The 26,040-nt window shown below is 40.5% G+C and overlaps 1 protein-coding gene across 1 annotated transcript in view; it reads left to right on the top strand.

Annotated features, from left to right (window-relative positions):
• The window catches only part of LOC124795330 (queuine tRNA-ribosyltransferase accessory subunit 2), a 75,863-nt gene that overhangs the window by 11,952 nt on the left and 37,871 nt on the right, over positions 1-26,040 (top strand). Inside the window, exon 4 of the mRNA XM_047259312.1 lies at positions 15,040-15,196. Coding sequence (XP_047115268.1) covers positions 15,040-15,196 — 157 coding nt within the window. The remainder of the gene's footprint in view (positions 1-15,039; positions 15,197-26,040) is intronic.

Raw genomic sequence — 26,040 nt, forward strand, 5'->3', positions numbered from 1 at the left:
AAGCTGTATTGCTTCTCTGCTCGTCCCTTTTTACATGTGAACTGCAGCTGGCCATGTCACTGCTGTACCAGCTGACTGGCCAGTACTGTCAAAGTTAAATGCGCCGGTAAAGCTGTTGTCCCATATTATCGTTAAGTCAATGTGTGCGTAATGCACAGCACAATACATACCCTTATTATCGTCCTTGACAGTACTCGAGAAAGGTTGGCTGCAGTCCCACGTGAAACGGAAATCCATTGAGGTTCCAGAAAAATGTAGAAGAATACGTAGTGCAATGTTTACATCAGGTTCATTCTTAGATGAACACATTATAGTATTATTCAAGTGTGATGAACAGATGAAGGCTCTGTCAAGTGTGACCAGAATGCTTTGGAGGTAGATAACAATAAAAGTATCTGTCTGTGCAAGCAGCATTTCAAACAGCTTCTTCAATGTTTTTGAAGTTGCAATATCCTAAATCAGCCTCAAGTATAGGGTTTTTATGGTTGTCACGTTCAGTGTTTCCACAGCCCTTCCTTGCTGAAGAATTTTTCTATTGTTAACCCATTAACTGCTCTGGACGTGTTAACGCGCACACCTTTGTACCTGTCCCTGTGTGCTCTGAATGTGTTTACACACGCCACCAGTCCTACCTGTTACTCTGATCGTGTCTATGTGTTGACACATTCAGAGTACCAGGTAGGACTGATGGCACGCGTAAACACGTTCAGAGGACACAGGGACAGGTACAAAGGCACCTGTCCAGAGCAGTTAAAGGGTTAAGCTGACCATAGCATCTTCAACAGAATTCTTCACTGGAATTATATTCTTCAAGGGTAGGATTTTAAATTGAATGGCTTCCAATAGTGTATGTAGATTATAACAGGGTGTATATGCCCCAGGAAATCTGGGAAAAACCCAGGAGCTGTTTCATTTGGAAAAGCTTGGGAATTTTTCATTGTTTTAATTTTCAGTTTAAGTTTTGTAAGAATTGATACTCTAATAAAGAGTTATACTTCAGTCCATTACTACAGAATAATACTCCAACAATAAACATAAATGAGAGAATAGCACCAAAATAAAACTTTAGTTGCAAGAAAATATGCCATTTACGACAACAAAACACAGTGCCCATGCAGGCATCTACTGACAACAAAATGTGTCAAAGGCTTTAGGACAAAGACTATGCAATAATTTGTTACTACAAACTACTTTTGATGAGCATGACATCACAACTGTTTATGTTTCTAACAGGCCGTGGAAAGATTTTGCAAATGGTGGTCTGAAAAGAGTTACTTTTGAAGTAAATTTCCTTTTACGCAAGATGAATTATGTTACATGTGAGAAAGTGTGAAGAATTTCTTAAATTACAGAGTGACCACCTGCTTGGAAAAATTTCAAACCCAGAAGACCAGCCATTTATGCCATTTATAAATTGCAAATCTGGAAATACTGAATATTTCAAAATGTGTTCATTATATGAATATTATTCCATATAAATTATTGATGTTTAAATACTGGAAACTGCTGGCAAACTACTGCCTATGGCTGATATACAGTGCAGCTGAGAGAAAAGAAAAGTCATTATTGTGGTGCGTTGCACCTCCCCCTCCCCCCACCCCCACCCCCCGTCCCACAACACACACTCACCATTAGTTTATCAAGAGCTTCTTGACACCAGCTTCCTGCTCACATCTGGAATTCTCAGGGAATTTTATTGCCAAGTTTGAGTAACCACCCTAAAACTTTAAGTGTGCTATTTCCCTTCTTGTGAACTTTTAACTTTAATGAATAATGTGAAACAGTTGTTATATGAACTGAGGAGGCACTAATGCATTTACTTACGAGGTGTGCTGGAAAGTAACGCTGAATTTTGTGCTTGAAAACTCTGTAAGATTTTTAAATAAAACAAATGTTATTAATATTCTACATCTTTTTTCTTTATGCCTACATATTTGTTTCTCAACTTAGTCACCCTGGCGACAAACAGACCACGAAAGACCAGTTTGTTCATACCATCACTGTAGAATGTGTGACTTTGTTGACGGAGCCACAATATTACCTCTCTTTGTACCACTTCGTCACTATCAAAGTGAAGTTCTCAAAGGCGTTCTCTAGGTTTTGGAAAAATCAAACAACGGAAAATCTAGTATGATGATGACAATATTATGAAAGATAAAAAAAATGACTCTGAGGACTATGAGACTTAACTGCTGAGGTCATCAGTCTCCTAGAACTTAGAACTACTTAAACTTAACTAACCTAAGAACATCACACACATCCATGCCCGAGGCAGGATTCGAACCTGCGACTGTAGTGGTCGCGCGGTTCCAGACTGTAGTGCCTAGAACCACTCGGCCACACCAGCCAGCCTTATGAAAGATAGATTGGTATTCATTGTATAAGAGGAGGAGATGTTGAGTTGCAGATAGCCTCGACAAAAAGAGAGACTCCTAAAAAAATGAGCTTTCGGCCAAAAGGCCTTGTTTTAAAGTAGATAACACATCTACATCTACATTTATACTCCGCAAGCCACCCAACGGTGTGTGGCGGAGGGCACTTTACGTGCCACTGTCATTACCTCCCTTTCCTGTTCCAGTCGCGTATGGTTCGCGGGAAGAACAACTGTCTGAAAGCCTCCGTGCGCGCTCTAATCTCTCTAATTTTGCATTCGTGATCTCCTCGGGAGGTATAAGTAGGGGGAAGCAATATATTCGATACCTCATCCAGAAACGCACCCTCTCGAAACCTGGCGAGCAAGCTACACCGCGATGCAGAGCGCCTCTCTTGCAGAGTCTGCCACTTGAGTTTATTAAACATCTCTGTAACACTATCACGGTTACCAAATAACCCTGTGACGAAACGCGCCGCTCTTCTTTGGATCTTCTCTATCTCCTCCGTCAACCCGATCCGGTACGGATCCCACACTGATGAGCAATACTCAAGTATAGGTCGAACGAGTGTTTTGTAAGCCACCTCCTTTGTTGATGGACTACATTTTCTAAGCACTCTCCCAATGAATCTCAACCTGGTACCCGCCTTACCAACAATTAATTTTATATGATCATTCCACTTCAAATCGTTCCGCACGCATACTCCCAGACATTTTACAGAAGTAACTGCTACCAGTGTTTGTTCCGCTATCATATAATCGTACAATAAAGGATGCTTCTTTCTATGTATTCGCAATACATTACATTTGTCTATGTTAAGGGTCAGTTGCCACTCCCTGCACCAAGTGCCTATCCGCTGCAGATCTTCCTGCATTTCGCTACAATTTTCTAATGCTGCAACTTCTCTGTATACTACAGCATCATCCGCGAAAAGCCGCATGGAACTTCCGACACTATCTACTAGGTCATTTATATATATTGTGAAAAGCAATGGTCCCATAACACTCCCCTGTGGCACGCCAGAGGTTACTTTAACGTCTGTAGACGTCTCTCCATTGATAACAACATGCTGTGTTCTGTTTGCTAAAAACTCTTCAATCCAGCCACACAGCTGGTCTGATATTCCGTAGGCTCTTACTTTGTTTATTAGGCGACAGTGCGGAACTGTATCGAACGCCTTTCGGAAGTCAAGAAAAATAGCATCTACCTGGGAGCCTGTATCTAATATTTTCTGGGTCTCATGAACAAATAAAGCGAGTTGGGTCTCACACGATCGCTGTTTCCGGAATCCATGTTGATTCCTACATAGTAGATTCTGGGTTTCCAAAAACGACATGATACTCGAGCAAAAAACATGTTCTAAAATTCTACAACAGATCGACGTCAGAGATATAGGTCTATAGTTTTGCACATCTGCTCGACGACCCTTCTTGAAGACTGGGACTATCTGTGCTCTTTTCCAATCATTTGGAACCCTCCGTTCCTCTAGAGACTTGCGGTACACGGCTGTTAGAAGGGGGGCAAGTTCTTTCGCATACTCTGTGTAGAATAGAATTGGTATCCCGTCAGGTCCAGTGGACTTTCCTCTATTGAGTGATTCCAGTTGCTTTTCTATTCCTTGGACACTTATTTTGATGTCAGCCATTTTTTCGTTTGTGCGAGGATTTAGAGAACACACACACACACCACACACACACACACACACACACACACACACACACACACACACACACACTCACACACACTCACTCGCTTGCGGACGCAAACACAACTCACACATACATAACCAGTCTCTCTGGCCTCAGAGATTGGACAGTGAGCAAGTGCACATGATGGGAAAAACAACTGAGATTCTTGGGTAAGGCCGAAGCTGGTGTGGGGAGGGGCAGAGATGGCAGAATAGGTGTGGGGGACCGTAAAGTGCTGCTTGTGGGAGCATACAGGGACGTGATGGGGACAGGGTAGGGGAGCTGGGTGCTATCGGGAGGTTAGACGGGTAGGGGAATGGAAAAGGAGAGAAGTAAAAAGACTGTGGATGTGTTGGTGGAATATAATGCTGTGCAGGGCTGGAGTGGGGGCAGGGAAGGGGCTGCAACCCCTCCTTCCACAATAACCTCCATCTTTTCCTTTGGACATGTCTGAAAGAACAGACACCACACTGAATTCACAGCTGTGATATATGATATGTAAATTGAAGGAGAAGGGGTAGAAAGAAAAGGAAAGGAGAGGGACTAGCTATGTCAGCTGCATTGGGATTTTTTGCGGAATCAGCAGTGCTGAGTGAAAATTTACGCCATACTGGGATTTGAAGCCAGGATCTCCTCACTGCTGATTCTGCGAAAAGTCCCGATGCAGCTGACATCACTAGTCACTTCCCTTTTCTTTCCTTTCACCTCCCTTCTCCTTCAATTTACATACTTTTCAGATTCCATTGGTCGTTAGCTCTCATCAACCTAGTCCTGCCAAACTATGTAAATCAGGTGCTAACCTCCTTGCAGTACCTTCTCTTCATCTGTAAATTTCTCCAATTTTATAGTCCCAAATACAGTGAAACCCCTATTTTAGGTTTTAGTGCTGTCCATATTTAAAAAACGTAAAATTGAGAAAAATGCGTAATCAAGGAAAACATTAAAACCCCCTAAATTTGAGCAAAAACATATATAATTGGCATATACGATTAAAACTCGTAATCCTCTCCAATACATCATATAAAATCTGTATAAGTGAAGGAAATTAAATGTTCAATACAATATTTATACAATAATTTGTAGTAATGAATGTCCTCAGTTCTTAAAAAATCACAGGTGTGTAACAGCAAGAAAAGCTCGTCAAAAAACTGAAATTTTTGTCTCGGTACTAGGTAATAGAGCTCTTTTCTGACATGCTATGACCACACATTATAAGTCAAAACACGGGTTTTTTAGAGCTCTTTCCTTTGTGCTCACCCAGAAAAAAGCAAAAATTGATGAACATGGTGAATTGAATGGAAAAGTGAAGTACTGAGAAAGGCATTGGGATCTAACATTTGGGGGTGTGTGTTTTCCTTCTGTAGCCACTGGCAATGGTGACCAGAAACGAGGCTCTCAATTTATCGATTGTTGTACCGCCGAGTTGATGTTTTGTTAAGCTGGGGTCACACACACGATGAAAGTATCTCCGATTGCAGATGCAGTGCAATTGCAAGTGTGAACTCCCAGCTTTTAATGGTGCAAATTAAGATATACAATTTTTGTCATGCCACAAAAAGTTCAACTTGGTTGTACTTTGTTGCGGCCTTTTTCTTCCACCACTGTTCCCTGGTGGCAGTATTTCGAAATACGAGCGTTCTGTCACAGTCATCATGGAGTAATCGCTGCTATACTGCATTCGATTTTAGTGTTTTAAATACTGAAAAAGTGAAAACGGTGGTCAGCAGGTGCACTTTCGTAGCTTCTGGAATGAGAAGAACAGCAACCTACGTTGATTTTTTGCAGCAGAGTGTGTGTGTGTGTGTGTGTGTGTGTGTGTGTGTGTGTGCGCGTGGGCGCGCACTATATTTGCATGTACGCGCTCACGTGATATTTGCAAACGAATGGCATATCTGACAATCTTTTAGATTTCTGGATGAATAAATAAATAAATAAAATGAAGATGTGTAACCAAAAAAGCGAGTTGTATAAACATCCTGTGTTTCAGACCAAGAATTGTCTAAATTGTGGATTATATGCAGGAAATAGCTCCTGAATGTTATGTAGCTGCTTTTAAACTAAATATTGGTTTTTTGAAATGCCTATACCAAGTAATACAATAGGATTCTAAACTCCTGGGAGAATAGTGTGTCTGCAGGTGATATTTATGTGCCAGGTGTTGGCTAGCTTGCTATTGTACACAGTTTTTTTGTCTCTGGGTGTTATTTCTTTCACAAATGTGTTTGTGGCCCCTGATTTCTCCCTGTGCAAAATCTATTTTTGGATCCAACTTTCGGGTTTCATCTTCATTCTATTTAAGTCTTGTCATAGCTCTAATGCCATAAGCTACACTATAACATTCATACCCAAAAATATGATTTCAACTGATGCCACATTGAAAGCTGTGCAACTATGTAGAATTTATAGCGTCCTATGTGAATGATATCTCACAGTACAACTACAGATAGCCACAAGCTGTTGTGCCCCATCAGTTGCATGTGTGAACCCGACTTTAGTGACAGGAGAATCTTAGTTGTAGCTAGAGCTCTTTACCGGAATGTGTCTGTGGTTGCACAGTGTGCGAAATATTTGTAATAAGGAAGAACATGAATGTTTTTGTTTATTGTTTCACTTGCAGTAATTTAGGCTGTCCTCTTAGGTTCCTGCCTAACCATACACTCAGAAATCATCAGAAATTCGTAAACAAAGAGCCAGATATTTGGTTAGAAGGATGAATATGAATTTTGTTGCTACTTGCTTCAGTCTCAGCAATTAAACTAGCTAACTACACACTCAGAAATCGCAACATATTCAGAAATAAACAGAGAAGAATTTGTGACAAGGAAGAATATGAATTTGGTTGCTGCTCATTACACCCAGAGCAATATGGGTTGTTCTCTTAGGTCCCTGCATAACCACACAGACGGAAATCACCATATATTCGGAAATGGACATCCAAATATTTATTTCATCCTTTGTTTTCTAATCAGACAGAAATTTTAAATAAGATCAAATATTGCAGAACATACTTGTATTACTTTCATAACAAAGTCTCAGAATGTGGTAGCAACGCTAAGAAGGAAAATTTTTTTTGCGTATAGCAGGATGCGAACCTACCACTCCTAAATGTGTAAGTCGCAGCATTATTCATTATGTTACAGATTAATTCATGTCAGTTGTGTCTTATCTTTGTTGTTATAATATTTCTTGAAGCCTTATGTTTTTGATGCTTTATTAATGGACAATTAATGATGAAGGTGATGTGTTTGTGATACATTTGCAATGTGCCACTGCTTTGAAACAGCATATTGTGGCATGCACACTACAAAGGAAATGAATAATTGAAATGCACACAGTTCACACTAGGGTCATTCACATGCACTCACAAAAATTGATGGTCTAAAGCCCACTAGTGGCATCACGACTGCAAAAAGTAGTTCGAAATCTACTCCATCCTAAGCCGAGTGGTCGAAGTGGAACATTCTGCAGTATTTACCAATGTGCAGTGTTTGCACTTCGAACTCTTCACTTGCTGTAGTGTAAACACAGCATGTTTCGAGAAAGTGTCTATATACACACACAAGTGTTCCTTCATGTGTGGTACTTATTTATACTAATCAATATGACATAAAGTTAAGCTGCTGTGATTTCAGCATGTCTCTGTTCCAGCAATCCGTTACGTTTATAAGTTAGTGGAAGCCATGGTCACTCCATTTGCTATAAACCGATCGCATCAGCCATACTTTGGGAAAGGGTGCCAAGTAAGCTTGCTGTTTATCGCTCTATATTCTACAAGCCACTGCATTAGCATGACATCACCATGCTATACAGTTAGTGGCTGCAGGTGGGAAACAAACATATGAGATGTTATATTCTGGCAGTTTTCACCATATTTCACAGTTTTCAGTTTATTTCATCACACAGGCTATCAATTTTTGCTATTTTTGAGGTGAACATATAATTAAATAACCCCCAGAACTGTGTGTTTTCAGGTATATTTTGTGGCAGTAGTGGGTTGGGAAATGGCTCAATTACCGTGTTCATCATTAGCAAAAGTGATAGTCTTTTCAATTACATACTGTACTGTATTACTAGTGGCAAAAACCATTGATTTTCCTAATGGATATATTATATGGTGTAAAATTTTGAAATTTCTTTCTTGTTTGCTACCTGGGTGGAGAAAAGTGACATTCTCATACAAACTTTCATTTATAGCTTCCATGCCTGTGTGTACTTTATAATACAGTACTTTTAGTAATTTTGAATGAGGTCTGTGAACTTATTACATAATGAGCTAAACAAAGGGGCGAGCTTATTTTACATGTATTTATTTGATGTTGTGGCTGCACTGGCTGTTAGGGTGGCGTAATAAATCACCAGCCAACAATAGCTCACTAGCTAGAAATGGCCCACGGGCCTTGATTCTGACCAAGCATATTCTTCGAGAATCAGTGTTTGAATTTAAAAGGTTGGCACTCTGTATTGTTGTTGAATACAGTACATCGGAAATACATGCAAATAGATGAGACTGAGTTACAAGTGGGACACAAAGATGGTGGACAAGACTGAGTTATAAGTGGCACAAGAAAAAGTGGTGGCTGGTGAGCACCTTCGTCATGTATTGGCTTGGTGCGGAACACTTTGTGTAGACTGTCATGTTTTTCCATTATTTCCACAATCTAGCAGTACTTGTATCATAATTGCATTGTGAAGCTAAATGTTGCAAGTTGTATTGGCAATGCGGATTGTAGATTATGTCAGCATTTCCTCTCTCACATCTCCACTTCCCGCAATGGCCTAAAATATGCCTTTAACTCTGCCACCATCTTTGGTGCAAACTGTCTTTTATGCTACTTATAACTTGTTCAGTCACCACTTATAACTCGTTCAGTCACATCAAATGTCAATGGGAAGAAAACAGGATGAAGTCAAGTGAGATGTCGAGTAAGAATGTAGAATCGAGTTAAACCTTACTAGGAAGAATTGTAAAATCAGGGAATTTTTAGCATTGATATTATGAGTTTTTCACAGGGACTATGAATTTATGGCACGAAATTGCGAAAAATGTAAAATTGGGGAGATGTAAAATTGAAGTTCCACTGTAGCTGTATCCTATGACTCACATTGAAACTCTTATCCTTCAGGACCTAGAGCAGCATATACAAAGCCACCTCAGCTCTCCCATGTGTTCACCTTCTACTCCCCACCTTGCACTACAACTGACTACCACCTCTACAACAGTCTCCAAACCTCTTACCCCTTACGCCATCCCCTCGTAGCTGATAAACCCTGCATAGACCTACATGTACCACAGCCTCAGAAACTCCCTCTCACCATCATACTGAATCCAGAACCTAAACCGGCCTGAAACACAGACATGAATCATTCCTCCAAAAGCCTTAGTCCCACAAAAGTATCAGTTCTTTCTAAAGGCCTCAACCTTTGCCCCTCTCCCAAATTCAGTCATGCTGGACTTGGTAAAAACCTTCTCTTCTTCTCCGGGTCCCAGCAGTGGAAATACTTTTTCACCATCAACCCTACTTATCAGGCTCGCCCCCAAACCGATGTTGAATCCTGCCTGACTGAGTTCACTCCTCCGTCCAACCATGATCCACCCCCATACCCCCAAATCACTGTCTGTTAATATTTCAGAATTTCTTAACCTGAAACCTTACCTCACCATCATTCCACAAGCCCCTCAACATGTGAGCTGACCTTACATCCACAGAAAGAACTGCAATCCACCACCTAAAAACTTATCCCAATCTTATAAACCTATCTGCTGACAAGGGTTCCGCTACTATGGTTTTGAACCGCAGGGACTGCCTGACGGAAGGACTCCACCAGCTGTTAGATTCATCCACCTACAAACCCTGTCACAATGACCCCATTCCAGAAATCCAACAGGATCTCCAGACCCTCCTCAAACCTTAGGGCCATACCAGAATCTCTCCCCAGAGTCTGCCTCTTTCTTCACCCCTAGCACTTCTCGCACTCCTACCTTCTACATGCTTCCTAAAGTCCATAAATCCAACCAGCCAGGACACCCCATTGTGGCCAGTTAACCATGCTGCCACCGAGCGAATCTCTACTCTCGTAGACCAGCACCCTTAGCATATTACCAGCAACTTATCCTTATATATAAAAGACACCAACCATTTCCTTCACCCACTCTCCTTAGTTCCTGTTCTTTTACCACACAGTCCCCTGCTCGTCACTGTTAATGCCACCTCTCTTTACACTAACATCCTTAATGCCCACAGCCGTACCGCTATTGAACACAACCTTTCCCAGTGCCCAACAGATTCCAAAACCACAACCTCCTTCCTGGTCACTATCACCAACTATGTCCTCAGCTTCCATTACTTCACCTTCAAAGGTATTACCTTCAAACAGATTCATGACAGAGCAATGGGCAGCTGCATCGCATCATCCTGTGTTAACATATTCGGGTGCCATGTAGAGGTATCCTTCCTAACCTCCCCAAATCCCAGATGCCTCACCTGGTTCAGCTTCATTGTTGACATCTTCATGATCTGCAACAAGAGTGATGACACCTTACCCACATTCCTCCAGAACTCATTTTCTCCCCCATGGCTCCATGTGTCCCTCCTCAACCCAACAAGCCACCCTCCTCAACAATGACCTCCAACTCAAAGATGGCTGCATCAGTACCTCTATCCATATGAAACCTACCTCTACTTTGACAGCCACCACGCATTCCATACCCAAGAAGTCTCTTCGTGTGGCGTAGCTACCAGTGGTCGTCTAACCACCAGTGGTCATCGCATCTGTAGTGATGAGCAGTCCCTCTTGAAATATGCCAAGGGTCTCACTGAGGTCTTCACACACTGAACTTACGCTCCCAACCTTGTACAGTAACTGACCTCCTGTGCCTTATCTCTCTAGTCACCCACCACCTCCCAAACTCTCACTGTGCAGTCACAAAGGAGCATTCCCCTTGTGACTCAGTACCACTTAGGACTGGAGCAGCTGAATCACACTCTCCGCCAGGGTTTCGACTACATCTTGTTTACCCTGAAATGAGGAATATTGTACCCACTATCCTTCCCACCCTTCGCACAGTGGTATTCCGCTGCCTACCAAACATACGTAATATCCTTGTCCATTCCTGCCCCAAACCTGGTCCCAACCCCTTGCCTCATGGCCCATATCCCTTTAATAGACCTAGATGCAAGACCTATCCAACACACCCTTCCCCCACCACCTACTCCATCCCAGTCACAAGCATTCATCTATTCCATCAAGGCAGGGCCACATGTGAAAGCAGTCACGTGATCTACAAGCTAAGCTGCAATCACTGTGCTGCATTCTATGTGAGAATGACAACCAACAAGCTATCTGTCTGCACGAATGGCCACTTACAAATTGTGGCCAAGAGACAGCTGGACCAAATTGCTGAGCACATTGCCCAACACAATGTTCTTGATTTTAGTAACTGCTTCATAGCCTGCACCATCTGCATTGTTCCTACCAACACCAGCTTTTCTGAAGTGTGCAGGGTAGAACTCTTCCTGCAGTATATTCTATGTACCTATAAACCCTCTGGCCTCAACTTTTGACAGCCGCTGTCCTTCACCCACTTGTCCCCTTCCGTGCTCCAACACCAGCACTACACAGCTTTCTATTCCACTAATGCAACCACAGTCTTTTAACTTCTCTCCTGTTCCACTTCCCCCCCCCCCCCACCCCACCCCCCCCCCCACCCCACCCCACCTCCCAACACACGCTCATCCCTGTATGCTCCCAGAAGCAGCACTTTACCATCTCCCACCCCGGCCCTGCTATCCATCCCCCTCCTCCACCATGCAAATTGCCTCTACCATCATATGCAGTTGCTCGCAGTCTGGCCTTGGCAACCAGTGACAGTGTTCATGTGTGTGAGTTGTGCTTGAGTGAATGTGTGTGTGTGTGTGTGTGTGTGTGTGTGTGTGTGTGCATGCGCGCGCACATGTGGGGGGCGGAGGGGGAGGGGTGCACGCGTGTGTGCGTGTGTGTGTGCTTCTTTGCTTCCTTTTTTTCCTACTTTAAACTGACTGAAGCTCACTTGTTAGCAGTCTTTTTGTTGTGCCTATCTGTGGTGTATCATCTCCACTATACGGTGAGCAGTAATATGTTCTTTGCAATATTGTCATTGAAGCAGATGAACATAAGATAGGGCCAAGTTGGGACTGTGTGGAGGATGATCAACGACAGTGAACCCAAAATGTCAGATTGTGGCAGATGTCGCAGTGCTCGTTGTGGTCTGGCATTGTCATGCTGAAGGAGTGGGTGTTTCATGTGTGGGTGAAGTCTTTGAATTCATACTTTTAAGTTTTCTCACATCAACGTACAGTAGTTATGTTGCACACAGCCATGTTACATGCTGCAATTCTCAGCCCTCTAACAGCAGAGGGTTGCATCTTGCATAAGCAAACTGGGGGTTGGACAGATAAATATACATGACATGTAATACCTAGTCCATATTGAGAACAGAATAAAAAATTTAGCGGCATTAATTTTCACCACATCCTCATACTATATAATATAGATGAAATTAACTGTTAAAACATTCATAAGATTTGTGCTTAGAACCTTGATCCCCCACACAAATAATCAAATGATTGTTATGAACTAATTCATGAATGCATTAAAATATAATTCTTGTGTTTACAAATAAATTTTCTGTGATTTTATTTTGAGTGTATGATGCTTTAAAAAGTTTTAAAAAAAACAGAGCGATGAAGTTTGTATTTTCAAAACATTTGTAAGAAATCAGAATTATTCCAACAGAATATAACACTGTAAGTAAGTACAGGGCGTATTAAAGTGGCCGCTCACTTGTTAGAATCTGTTAACACATGAAATAGTAGGTACAATCCTTTATAAATTCTGCAGTACTACACCATTGACAATTCCTTATCAAAAAATTAAAGAATAATTAAACAGTTTTCTAATTTCATTATTGAAGTAATGTTTCCTGCAACATATGATCTATTTATAAAGTGTTATGATCATCAGCATCCCTGCCAACTGGATGATCTTCTGTATAACTATGTGAATCATTTATTGAAACTATCAAAGGGAATGCTACGAGGACATTCCTTCCATTAGTTGCAATAAACATTTCTCTACTTATGTAAGAGATCATCCAGTAGTCTTATCCAGATGACCACAGCATTAAAACATCATCATGTGGCAACTCTTCCCATTTTTGGCTCAGAAATGGGCAGTTTGGGCTATAAGCGGTATAAGTTTGTGAACCTCGTCAACCCCTGTTCACTAGTCTGGTTATTTTGACGTTGGCCTCTCAATATATATATATTCTTTACTTTCGTTTCTTGTTAACAATATCATCTTATTCCCAAGAATTAGTGGCTTTCACTCAGTTAATAATCGGCAGAAATCCAATCTGCATTTGGATCACACTTTATTAACTCTTGCGCAGAAAGATGTGCAATATATTGCTGCATCCATTTTCAATAAGCTACCACAAGAAATCAAAAATCTTAGCAGTAATCCACACACTTTCAAATTGAAACTGAAGAGTCACTCCTTCTATTCTGTCGAGGAGTTCCTTGAAAAATTGAGCTGATTCTTGTGTTACATTGTTGATTGTGTTTACTTATACTTGTGGCTTGATTTTTTTTTTTGGGTCATAAACATTTTATTTTATCTTTTATGTTGTAATTTCATGTATTGACATGTTCCATGACCTTGGAGTTTTGCTCCTTAATTTGGTCCTACAGAACTAGACGTGAAAATAAAAAATAAATAAATAAAGGAAATAGTAGTCAGCAGTGAATTAATTTTGATCTTAATGAACTCATTTGCAACTGTGGTAAAACAAACCACATGATTCTAAGACTAAATAAAGGAAAGGAAAGTAAATTAATGTATCTGTAAGATATTGATTTCAATTAAAATTAGGCAGATGTGTTAGTCATTGTCTGTGAAAGAATAACATGACTGTGTTCTGCTTTCTGCAGAAACTGAAGGATGCAGTCATTATTGGTCATCTAAGGGTGGTATACATTGGGTCATTCCAGTCTCAATTATTTTTTAGCATAATGATTTGCAGACACTTTTGTCATTTTGGTGAAATTCTGAAAGCACAGGAAAAAATGGCCAGAATAATCAGCAGAGTTAATCCTAAGTAATGTATGTACGTCCTTTATCATGCTGAAGAACCAATGCAAACATAGTCATTTATGTTGCATTACTTCATGCAACAACAATGTTTGAGGAAGGTGCCAATAAAAACATTTATTATCGCAACACCAGGAGAACTTTGGACATTCATATTCCAGGATAGAGATTCTCAAAGACTAATTAGTCTTAGAAAATTACTTATATAAATATTTTTTGATTAATTGTCCAAGGCTGCTCAATCTGTCTTTTAACTTCTAAGAACCATAATTTTTTTTTTAATGCTCGATCTACATTGTAGCAGATATTTATATTTATAAAATAAAATAGCATTTGCATTAAGTTTTATTAATATCAGTGTAAGAGTAGCCTGAGTTTCCTGGAATTATGTTAAAAAATACCCTTGTCATGTATATGTAGCTTACTTAATGACAAAAGGTAACTGAAAGTGGTCAGTGACAAATAAAAAATATACCTGTGCTTTGTCAAGCAAATCAGGAGTACAATTTGAACTAGAAGTAACACTTCACTGTTGGAAGTTAAGTGTTTATTTACAAGAGCATTGATTTACTGTTGTGTGTGACATTATCACAACTCTGGAGGGAGAACAGGGTAAATCCAAAATACCATTCAGTAACACTACCTTGTTCATCTTTTGCAAAATTTAAGCCAAAAGAGTGAAAGAGAGAGATTCATTTTTTGTTGTGGGTGTCCATTTTAGTAAAATTTTATATATTGTACTGTTAGTAAAATTGGTTTTATTCTGTAATAAATATTCATTCATGTGTCTGAAATACATATAGTGATCATTGTAAGTGTATGTTTAGCTTCAGTAGTAAAATTGGTTTCAGGTACATGGATCTGATTGAAGCCTTCCAGCCTGACATGTACCAAGCACTCTGTGATGGTGATACGGATATCCATAGCAGCAAAAAACGTACGCGGAAGTGTGTTGATCGCACATCGGAGTTTCTTAAACACTGTGTTCGGAGGCATAAGGCATCAAAGGTGTGTGCAGTTTGTGTCAGCTTCAGTGTCAAAGTCTTAGTCACATACACAGGAAAGCAACCAATGTTCAGCAAAATTTAAGTGTTTTGATCCATTAATGTATAGGTAAAGTACATTGCATTGCTCTGATTTTCAGCATTCACTGTGGGAATAATTATCTGCTGTATCCTCTATACACAGGAAGAAAGCAATCCTTAGTTTTCAGTGTGACTATTTGAGCATTGAATGGAAATGAGATGGAGTTTCATTGCTGTTCCATAAATCAGCAAACAAGGAAACAAATCCTCACTGAAGCATAAGAATAAGACACTGATAATTTTCAACGTGCCTGATATTGAATAAATTTGACATATCGGTACCGGCCAACTTGGGTGAGATTCTACTTATATCTTTGCAACTTGCAAAATGATTGTGGAACATGCATTATGCTTGTATGTGATGGCTTTTTTCAAAACAACAAGCTCCTTAGTGGGAAGCAGTGTACACTAAGGCAACAAAAGTCATGGGATACACCCTGATATCGTGTTGGACCTCCTTTTCCTGGCATAATGTAGCAACTCGAAATGGCATGGACTCAAGTCATTGGAGGTCCCCTGCAGAAATATATCAGCCATGCTGCTTTTATAGCTGTCCATAATTGTGAAAGTGTGGCCAGTGTAGGATTTTGTGTATGAACTAACCTCTCAACTCTGTCCCATAAATATTCGATAGAATTCATGTTGGGCAATCTGGGAGGCCAAATCATTTGCTTGAATTGCCCAGAATGTTCCTCAATCTAGTCGTGAACAATTGTGGCCTGGTGACATGACACATTGTCATCCATAAAAATTCCATCACTTTGTGGCAACATGAAGTCCATGAATAGCTGCAAATGGTCTCCAAGCAGCTGAACACACCCATTTACAGTCAATGATTGGTTCAGTTGGTTCAGAGGACCCAGTCCGTTCCATGTAAACACAGCCCGTACCCTTGTGGAGCCATCATCAGCTTGCACAGTGCCTAGTTTATAACCTGGTTCCATGGCTTTGTGGAGTCTGTGCCACACTTGATCCTTCCATCAGCTCTTACCTGCTGAAAACTGGAGTCATCTGACCAGGCCACAATTTTCCAGTTGTCAAGGGTCCAACCAAACATGGGTCCAGGAGAGACACTGCAGGCAATGTTGTGCTTTAGCAAAGGCATTCACACTTGTCATCTGCTACCATAGCCTGCTAACATCAAATTTCACCACAGTGTCTTAACGGGTACATTCATCATACGTCCCATGTTGATTTCTGTAGTTCATGTAGTGTTGTTTGTCTTTTGATACTGACAACTCTATGCATACTATGCTGCTCTCGGTCATTAAGTGAAGGCCATCAGCCACTGTGTTGTCTGTGATCAGAGGTAATGCCCGAAAGACAGTGTTCTCAGCACACACTTGACACTAAGGATCTCTGAATATTGACTTCCCTAGCGATTTCTGAAATTGAATGTCCCATAAGTCTGGTTCCAACTACCATTCCACGTTCAAGATCCGTTAATTCCCATTGTGCAGCTGTAATCACATCATACATCTTTTCACATGAATTATCTGAGTGCAAATGTTAGCTCCACCAGTGCACTTTCCTTTTATACCTTGTGTACGTGATATTGTTGCCATCTGCATATGTGCATATCACTATCCTGTGATTTTTTTCACCTCATTGTAGTTCCACAAAGACGTGAAACTCAGTTTAGTCTGCTTGTTCACAAGGTTCAGAGTGCCGTATGCATTGGAGTCAAAGTTGATATTATATTTTCTGACATCTAAAATGCCTCCAATAAAATTCTAAACCGTTGCCTAGTTAACTAGATATGTGCCTACAGAATATCTGAGCAGATATATGAATGAACTGAAGACTCCCTAGCAAGCAGAACCCAATAAGTCATTCTTAAAGGGGTAACATCATCAGAAGGGAAAACAGTGTCTAGCATTTTTTTCAGAGAAGTGGTTTAGGACCATTGTTGTTCACAATGTATGCAAGCAACCTAGCAGGCAATGAGCTTTTTGAAGCAGTTTTCAGCAGACGCAATTGTGTATAGGGAGATTTCGCTGTTAGAAAATTGGTACAAAAGGCTTCAAGTTCAAGATGGACTGCAGTCAGTGCAAAGGTGGACATGCAGCCATAGTAAATAAATATAATGAAAACTATGTTATTAGTCAAAAAGACCCAGTATTATATGGCTACACAATCAGTTATCACTGGAATCATTGACACCTGTGAAGTATTTGTTAGCTGAGATATGGGAAGGTAAACATCGTAGATATTTATTGTAAGAACTTGTAAAACTACACTGTCCGACAAAAAAAGTGAAGCACCTAGAGGGTGTGGTCAGATGTCAGTGTAACTTAATATACATCCACACCAGTGATGGATGTGGAAATAAGTAAAGCTACAATTCTCTGTAACAGATAGAATGGTCACCAGAGTGCATTAGTGTACCCATTTGTAGCATTGTCACCAGTCCTGGTAGGGTTATAAGGGGCATGAACAGTGTCACATGTTATCACTGTGAAGGAACTGGTGTGAGACAGCATTATCAGCTCCGGACAGAGTTTGAATGGGGTGTCATGGTTGTGTGCCTCCATTTGGCTGGTTGGTCGAATCAGGAAATATGCAGATTTGTGGGGCATTTGGATGTGACACTGGCTAGATGATGGACGGCATGGGAGCTTGTGGGGAGGCATAATCGGTGAGGTTCTGGTCGACCGTGTCTGACCACCATAAAAGGAAGATCACCATATTGTGCACCTTACACTGCTGGGAACCCTAGACCATTCGAGAACACGTAATGGACTCCCTGCAAGATTCTATGCCATCCCATTCCATTGGCCAGAGAGTAGCAGCAACCAGACCAGGTGATTACCATACCGTGAGTAGACTGCATTTAACGTAACAGTGCAAATGTCTTTATTTAGAGTGGTGCTGTGACTGATGAGAAGCATGGCTTGCTGATGAATGATGTTGCACTGTGTTCAGCAGTGAATCACAGTTCTACATTACCCTGTATGCCTATTGTCGACTAGTATGGTGGTGACCACAGAAGATTCCCATTCTTCCAATGTTTTGGGGAGGCACAGCGGTGTTACTCTTGGTGTCGTGGTGTGGAGAGACGTAGTATGTGACATTAGGTCACAGCTGGTAGTGACTGAGGGAATTTCGATGGCACAGTGGTATGTCATGGATAGCCTACAGTCTCATGTATTATCTCTCGTGCTGAAAAATGACACCATGATACTGTTGCAAAATGCTGCACATCCATGCATGCCAAATGTCTCTATGAACTGACTACATGATTTGGACATACTCTCATGGCCAACAGAATCCCCATATCTGTCCCTGATGTAACGTGTGGGACCAGCTTGGATTTCAACTTTATCTCAGTGCTAGTACCCAGGATACCAAAGACCAGTTACAACAGTTGTATACCAGCTTGCTTCGGGAAAGGATACAATGTCTTCACTGCCAAATCAGTGCATACGTCCAGTTCAGAGGAGCTGCAATGCCATACTGATATGTGGGCTGATACTGACAATTTCTTTATATATTTTGCTCGATAATGTAAACACTGAAATAATTTCAAGTCCCCCTCAACCTATGAAGTTCCATTTTTTTTCCCTCAGCCACTTCCAGATGCTTGACAGTTTTTGTCAGACAGTGTATTTTTAAAGCAACTGCGCTTTTTTGTGTTTCTGGAACTCAGTAAATTTCAGAAGTTTGGTTCTATGCACCCCGTAGAGACTCTACTCTCAAAGGCTGTGATGTGTTACATCCCAATAGGAGGTAAGAAGTGTACTACTTCCTCCAGTTTTACCATAATGACCATGACAATAAAATTGAGAAATTTGAATACAGACAGAGAGGTACTAATTTTTTTCCTGCACACCATTCTCAAACAGAATGAAGAGGGAGGGAAATGATTCTGGTACATGTCCGCTCCATCAAGTAAGTTTGAGAGGTGGAAACATTTGAAAAAAATAAGTGTGTGAAGAAAACAATACCAAAATTTACTTTTTGTGGGTATCACATTTTGTCAGTTAAGCCAACAGGTAGTATAGCAGTTAAGAAGTGAAAAAACATTTACAAGCTTTCAAAGATTTCTTAAACTGGTTGTGTAGTTCAAAGGGGGGAATCGCAAACAAAGATGGTTACTAATGCAAATACATTATTTGTGAAGTAATGACAGATGAGATATAGAAAGCTATTCGAGGTGTGAAGAAAGGAAAGTTAGAAGAAGATTATGGTAGCTCAATAGAAATGGCTGAATTGGGAGGAAAATTAATGCAAAAGGAGCCTGCAAAATTATTTATTGAATGTGCATGCCAGATGATACTTCTCCAAGACTGGAACAATGCAGTAACTGTTTTACTTTAAATTTTCAGAAACATTATCACCAATCGCCTAGAAAAAAAACTCTTGATGTCAGTCTGGCACAGGAACAATGTGGCTCCAGATGTGGATATAGCACAACAGGCCATTGCTGGCTTCAGTTGAATTGCCAGAGACTGCAGTCACGTGCGTGTGAGCTGCATTTTCGTGTGTGAGTGAGTGTGTGTGTGTTTTTTTTGTCTATTTTCGATGAAAGCCTTGCTAACCAAAATCTTATTTGTGACAGTCTTTTTGTTGTGCCTATCTGCAATTCAGTGTCTCCGCTATATGGTGGTAACAACAGGCCACTTGTGAGTCATGAGCAAATTGTAGAATGGAGCATTGAGTCTGAATTGCTACTATGCCTGTGGGTCATAACTTCTGAGAAATATTTTGACCCCATTTTGAATGAAATCTGTATTAACAGCACATGAGTAACAATGCAGTTGATTCTCCTTATGGTAATACTCTGAAGAAAGTTCATGTTCTTACTAGATCTTCCATTAGACTTCATCTCCGTAGCCAGAATTCTCAGTTGAAAGAGTTTTGGAGTATTCAGAGCATTCTTCTTCTTATGCCTGTGCCTTTATCCTGCAGTTTTGCAGGGTCGGCATGGTTAGGGTTGGATTTGGCAAGGTTAATGTTAAAGGGTGGCTGGATGCCCTTCCTGTCACCACCCCGTACCCCCTGGGACGGAATTAGTGTACCCCAGCTGTCTGGATCTAGTGCAATCCATGGAATAGTGTGAACGTGTTGAGATGTATGCGAGTCATGTAACTGAGGCAGGACGTGGGGGCCGTCCCAGTATTTATGTAGTGGGATGTGGAGAACTGCCTAAAAATCACATTCAGGCTGGCCGACACACCGGCCTTCATTGTTAATCCGCCGGGCGGATTCGATCTGGGGCCGGCACGCCTACCCAAGTCCAGGAAGCACCACATTAGTGCTCTCGGCTAACCTGGCGGGTATTCAGAGTATTAGACTGGGAAAATGTAGACAGAATATGTTAGTGAAACATATATGAACCACCTTCATTTGCTGATGTTTCTTGAGCAAATAGAACAACTTAATAAAGCAAGTTTAAAAGTAGACCTGGAAATCAGTTATCATAGATCTAAAATAATCTGTTATCAGTGCTTCAGGAAAAAATAGTACAAATTAACACTGAAGTCTCAGAGCTAGTTGAGGAATTTTTATATTCAGAAGACTTGGCTGAATAGCAAAAGAAATGAACAAAATAGTAAAAATGTCTTTGAGGGAATTAGGTAAACTAAGTAGGGTTTTACTAGTTTTTGCTCAGCAGGCAATTTGAAGGTTCATATTGATATCTGTGAGAGATAATAGGCAGTAGACTGGAGTAAAAGGTATTAATGTGAGAGTAATGAACATGAAATGGACATTGGTAGGCATATAGCCATGTGAATAGATGGTAGATAGATCACAAAAGTTCAGGGTGTCTGTATCAAAATGCTATATTCAAATTGCTCTCAACACAAGATTAAATGAAATCAATTTATTTCCTTCACAAAAATAAGTTGTATGTCAAGTTAAGTTAAAAAATCAAATGAAAACACTTACACTTGAGCCTCTGCAGTGACACTTAGAATGTGTAGTCTGTATTCAGTTTCCATCCAGGTCCTTTGCAGTATGTCTGGAGGGATGGTACCTATGACTTCCACTCTTGAAGGTCCTGCACTGCAGTGGCAAACATCCTGTCTCCACGTAGCTCCAGGAAAAACAAAAATGAAAAAAGAAAAAATAATTGATTGGAATGATATCAGGAGATCAAGGAGGCCAGTTCATGGGTCAATCTCATCCAATTCAGTGCCCTGCAAATGTCTGATTGAGAGTTGTCCAAACAGCCAATGACCAGTGATGTGGTGCACAATGTTGTTGAAACCAAAGGTTTGGTTACAGGTCTTCAGCCTCGGGGAAAAGCAAACATATCCAACACGTCTAGGTACGTCATTCCTTAGCAAAGAACAGTCCAGTTACATTGTTGCACAAAAGTCTCTTCAAACATTCACTTTCATGCTCTCACACACCTTTTCCCAGTGAATTCAGTGGCACCCAAATGTGAACGTTATGCTTATTCACAGTTTCAGATACATGGAATGTGGCCTCATCAGATAACATAACACTTGATAAGAAAGCACATTTCTGGTCGATTCGGTTAAACATTTCAAGTGGAAATCCATATCACTGTTGCAGACTTTATGGCTGCAGAATCAGCACCTTGTATGAATATAGATGCAACCACTTTTTGAAGACCTTACAAACAGTTGCACATGGCATGTGAAGTTCCCATGAAACCTGATGAAATGATTTGCATGGACTTGGTTAGAACACTTGACAAACATTCTCAGCTTGGTTTTCAGAGCCACGGCGACCCTCTGCATGCTGCTTCAGAATGTTGCCAGTATCCAGAAACTGCTTGCGCCATGCTTTTATCCTCTTTGCATTTGGTGCTGTTTCTCTGCAAAAAGAACAAAACTGCTTTTGCACCATAACAGTGGGTTTAAACTCTGCATACCAAAGCACAGTTTGTACCTTTTCCTGAACTGATGCAATTTTCACTTGGGCAGACAACAGTGAAAATGTGTCAAATGTTGATAAAAATTAGGCAGCTACTTTAGATCCTTTCGCACCCAACAGACAAGTCAGACCTGAAACGAAGAAAGATTTACTATTTTTAAACTGCGTCAGCTAACATGGTATTTCAGTGTAGACACCTTGTATTTCACTGGATGCCAAGATATAACAAAAGACTAAGATGGTGACCTAGTGAAATGTGGGTGGATGACACTAAAAACATGCAACAGTAACAAGAAGCATACAATTATACACAGAAATGCATGGCAAATTCTGGAGGAGGCTATTACCCAGCAGTGAATATAAAATGGACATTACTATGATGATGTGATGAGCATTGTGATGTACCACTTATTAAACAGACAGTAGTTTTAAAAGAAACTGCTTAATTTAATTAGTGCTTAATTTTGTTACTCAGATGGCTTGGCCTGGCTTGTAATATCAGAAAAGCCACTGCTGCTCATAAACATGAAGACATTCAAAATAATTGGAGTTTGAACTGTTGTAGTTATGGCTTTAAAGTTAAGAATACATTGATGGGCAGAGACTGATGGATCTGTGATACTTTGTTAATAGAGTAACAAAAATAATCAATTTTTGACTATATAATGAGCCATGGACCTTGTTGTTAGTGGGGAGGTTTGCATATCTCAGTGACACAGATAGCTGTACCGTAGGTGCAACCACAGTGGAGGGGTATCTGTTGAGAGGCCAGACAAATGTGTGGTTCCTGAAGAGGGGCAGCAGCCTTTCAGTAGTTGCAGGTGCAACAGCCCGGATGATTGACTGATACAGCCATGTATGGTTAAATGATGATGGTATCCTCTTGGGTAAATTATTCTGGAGGCAAAATATTCTCCCCTTCGGATCTCTGGGCAGGGACTACTCGGGAGGATATCGTTATCAGGAGAAACGAAGCTGCCATTCTACGAATCAGAGCATGGAATATCATATCCCTTAATTCGGCAGGCAGATCAGAAAATTTAAAAAGGGAAATGGTTAGATTAAAGTTAGATATTGTGGGAGTTACTGAAGTTCAGTGGCAGGGGGAACAGGACTTCTGACCAGGTGGATGCAGGGCTATAAACACAAAATCAAATAGGGGTAGTAGGTTTAATAATGAATAAGAAGATAGGAATGTGAGTAAACTACTACGAGCAGCATATTGAACACATTATAGCCAATAAGCATGAAGCCCGCATCCATCATAGTACTACAAGTTTATATGCCAACTAGCTCAGCAGATGATGAAGAGATGGAACAAATGTATGATGAGATAAAATAAATTATTTAGGTATTTAAGGGATACAAAAATTTAATAGTCATGAGTGACTGTAATTCAGTAGTAGGAAAAGGAAGAGAAGGAAAAATAGCACGTGAATATGGACTGGGGGAAAGAAACGAAACAGGAAGCCACCTGGTAGAATTTTGCACAGAGCATAATTTTGTCATAGCTGACACTTGGTTTAAGACTCATGAAAGAAGGTTGTATGCATGGAAGAGACCTGGAGACACCGGATGGGTTCAGATTGATTACATAAGGATAACACAGAGGTTTCAGAACCAGATTTTAAATTTAAGACATTTTTAGGGGCAGGTGTGGACTCTGAGCACAATTTATTGGTTATTAACTGTAGATTAAAACACAAGAAACTGAGTAGAGATTTAAGAAGACAAGACCTTGATATACTGAAATAAACTGAAAGAAGTAGAGGTTGTAGAGAGTTTCAAAGGGAGCATTAGGAAACTTTTTGACTGACAAGAGCAGGGGAAAGGAATACAGTAGAAGAGGAATGGATAGCTTTGAGAGATGAAATAGTGAAGGCAGCAGAGGATCAAGTAGGTAAAAATGATGAGAGCTAGTACAAATTCTTGGTTAACAAAGAGATATTGAATGTAATTGAAGAAATGAGAAAATATAAAACTGCAGTAAATGAAGCAGGCAAAAAGGTATATAAACTTCTAAAAAGTGAGATTGACAGGAAGTGCAAAATGGCTGAGCAGGAATGGCTAGAGGTCAAATGTAAGGATGTAGAAGCATATATCAATAAGGGAAAGATAAATACCACCTCGAGTAAAATAAAAGAGATCTTTGGAGAAAAGAGAATGGCTTGTATGAATATCAAGAGCTCAGGTGGAAAAACTGTCTTAAGCAAAGGAAGGAAAGCAGAAAGGTAGGAGTATTATAGAGGGGCTATACAAGGGTGATATACTTTAGGGTAATATTATGGAAATGGAGGAGGACGTAGATAGAGATGAAATGGGAGATATGGTACTGCGTGAAGAATTTGACAGAGCACTGTAAGACCAATGGTGAAACAAGGTGCCGGGCATATACAAGGACTACTCATAGCCTTGGGAGAGCCACCCATGACAAAACTAGTCCATGTGATATGCAAGATGTATAAGACAGGTGAAATATCCTCGGACTTAAAGAGAAATGTAATAAATCCAATTACAAAGAAAGCTGGTGCTGACAGGTGTGAACATTACTGAACCATCAGTTTAGTAAGTCACGGTTGCAAAATACTAACACGCATTCTTTATAGAAGAATGGAAAAACTGGTAGAAGCCAACCTTGAGGAGGATCAGTTTGGATTCTGGAGAAACGTTGGAACGCACGAGGCTGTACTGACCCTACAACTTCTTATAGAAGGCCGGTTAAGGAAAGGCAAACCTACGTTTATGGCATTTGTAGATTTAGAGAAAGCTTTTGACAAAGTTGGCTGGAATACTCGCTTTCAAATTCTAAATGTGGCGGGGGTAAAATACAGGGATGTAAGACTATATACTGTTTGTACAGAAACCATATGGCTGTTACAAGAGTCAAGGGGCATGGAAGGGAAGCAATGGTTGAGAAGGGAATGTGACAGAGTTGTAGCCTATCCCCTGTTGTTATTGTTGTTGTTGTTGTTGTTGTTGTGGTCTTCAGTCCTGAGACTGGTTTGATGCAGCTCTCCATGCTAATCTATCCTGTGCAAACTCCTTCATCTCCCAGTACCTACTGCAACCTACATCCTTCTGAATCTGCTTAGTGTATTCATCTCTTGGTCTCCCTCTACGATTTTTACTCTCCATGCTGCCCTCCAATACTAAATTTGTGATCCCTTGATGCCTCAGGACATGTCCTACCAACCGATCCCTTCTTCTAGTCAAGTTGTGCCTCAAACTTCTCTTCTCCCCAGTCCTATTCAATACCTCCTCATTAGTTACGTGATCTACCCAGCTAATCTTCAACATTCTTCTGTATCACCACATTTTAAAAGCTTCTATTGTCTTCTTGTCCAAACTATTTATTGTCCATGTTTCACTTCCATACATGGCTACACTCCATACAAAACTTTCAGAAATGACTTCCTGACACTTAAATCTATACTCGATGTTAACAAATTTCTTTTCTTCAGAAACTCTTTCCTTGCCATTGCCAGTCTACATTTTATATCCTCTCTACTTTGACCATCATCAGTTATTTTGCTCCCCAAATAGCAAAACACCTTACTACTTTAAGTGTCTCATTTCCTAATCTAATTCCCTCAGCATCACCCGACGTAATTCAACTACATTCCATTATCCTTGTTTTGCTTTTGTTGATGTTCATCTTATATCCTCCTTTCAAGACACTCTCCATTCCATTCGACTGCTCTTCCAACTCCTTTGCTGTCTCTGACAGAATTACAACATCATTGGCAAACCTCAAAGTTTTTATTTCTTCCCCCTGGATTTTAATACCTACTCCAAATTTTTCTTTTGTTTCGTTTACTGCTTGCTCAATATACAGATTGAATAACATTGGGGTGAGGCTACAACCCTGTCTCACTCCCTTCCTAACCACTGCTTCCCTTTCATGTCCCTCGACTCTTA

The sequence above is a fragment of the Schistocerca piceifrons genome, chromosome 4 (assembly GCF_021461385.2).
Source record: "Schistocerca piceifrons isolate TAMUIC-IGC-003096 chromosome 4, iqSchPice1.1, whole genome shotgun sequence".
Lineage (NCBI taxonomy): Eukaryota > Metazoa > Arthropoda > Insecta > Orthoptera > Acrididae > Schistocerca > Schistocerca piceifrons.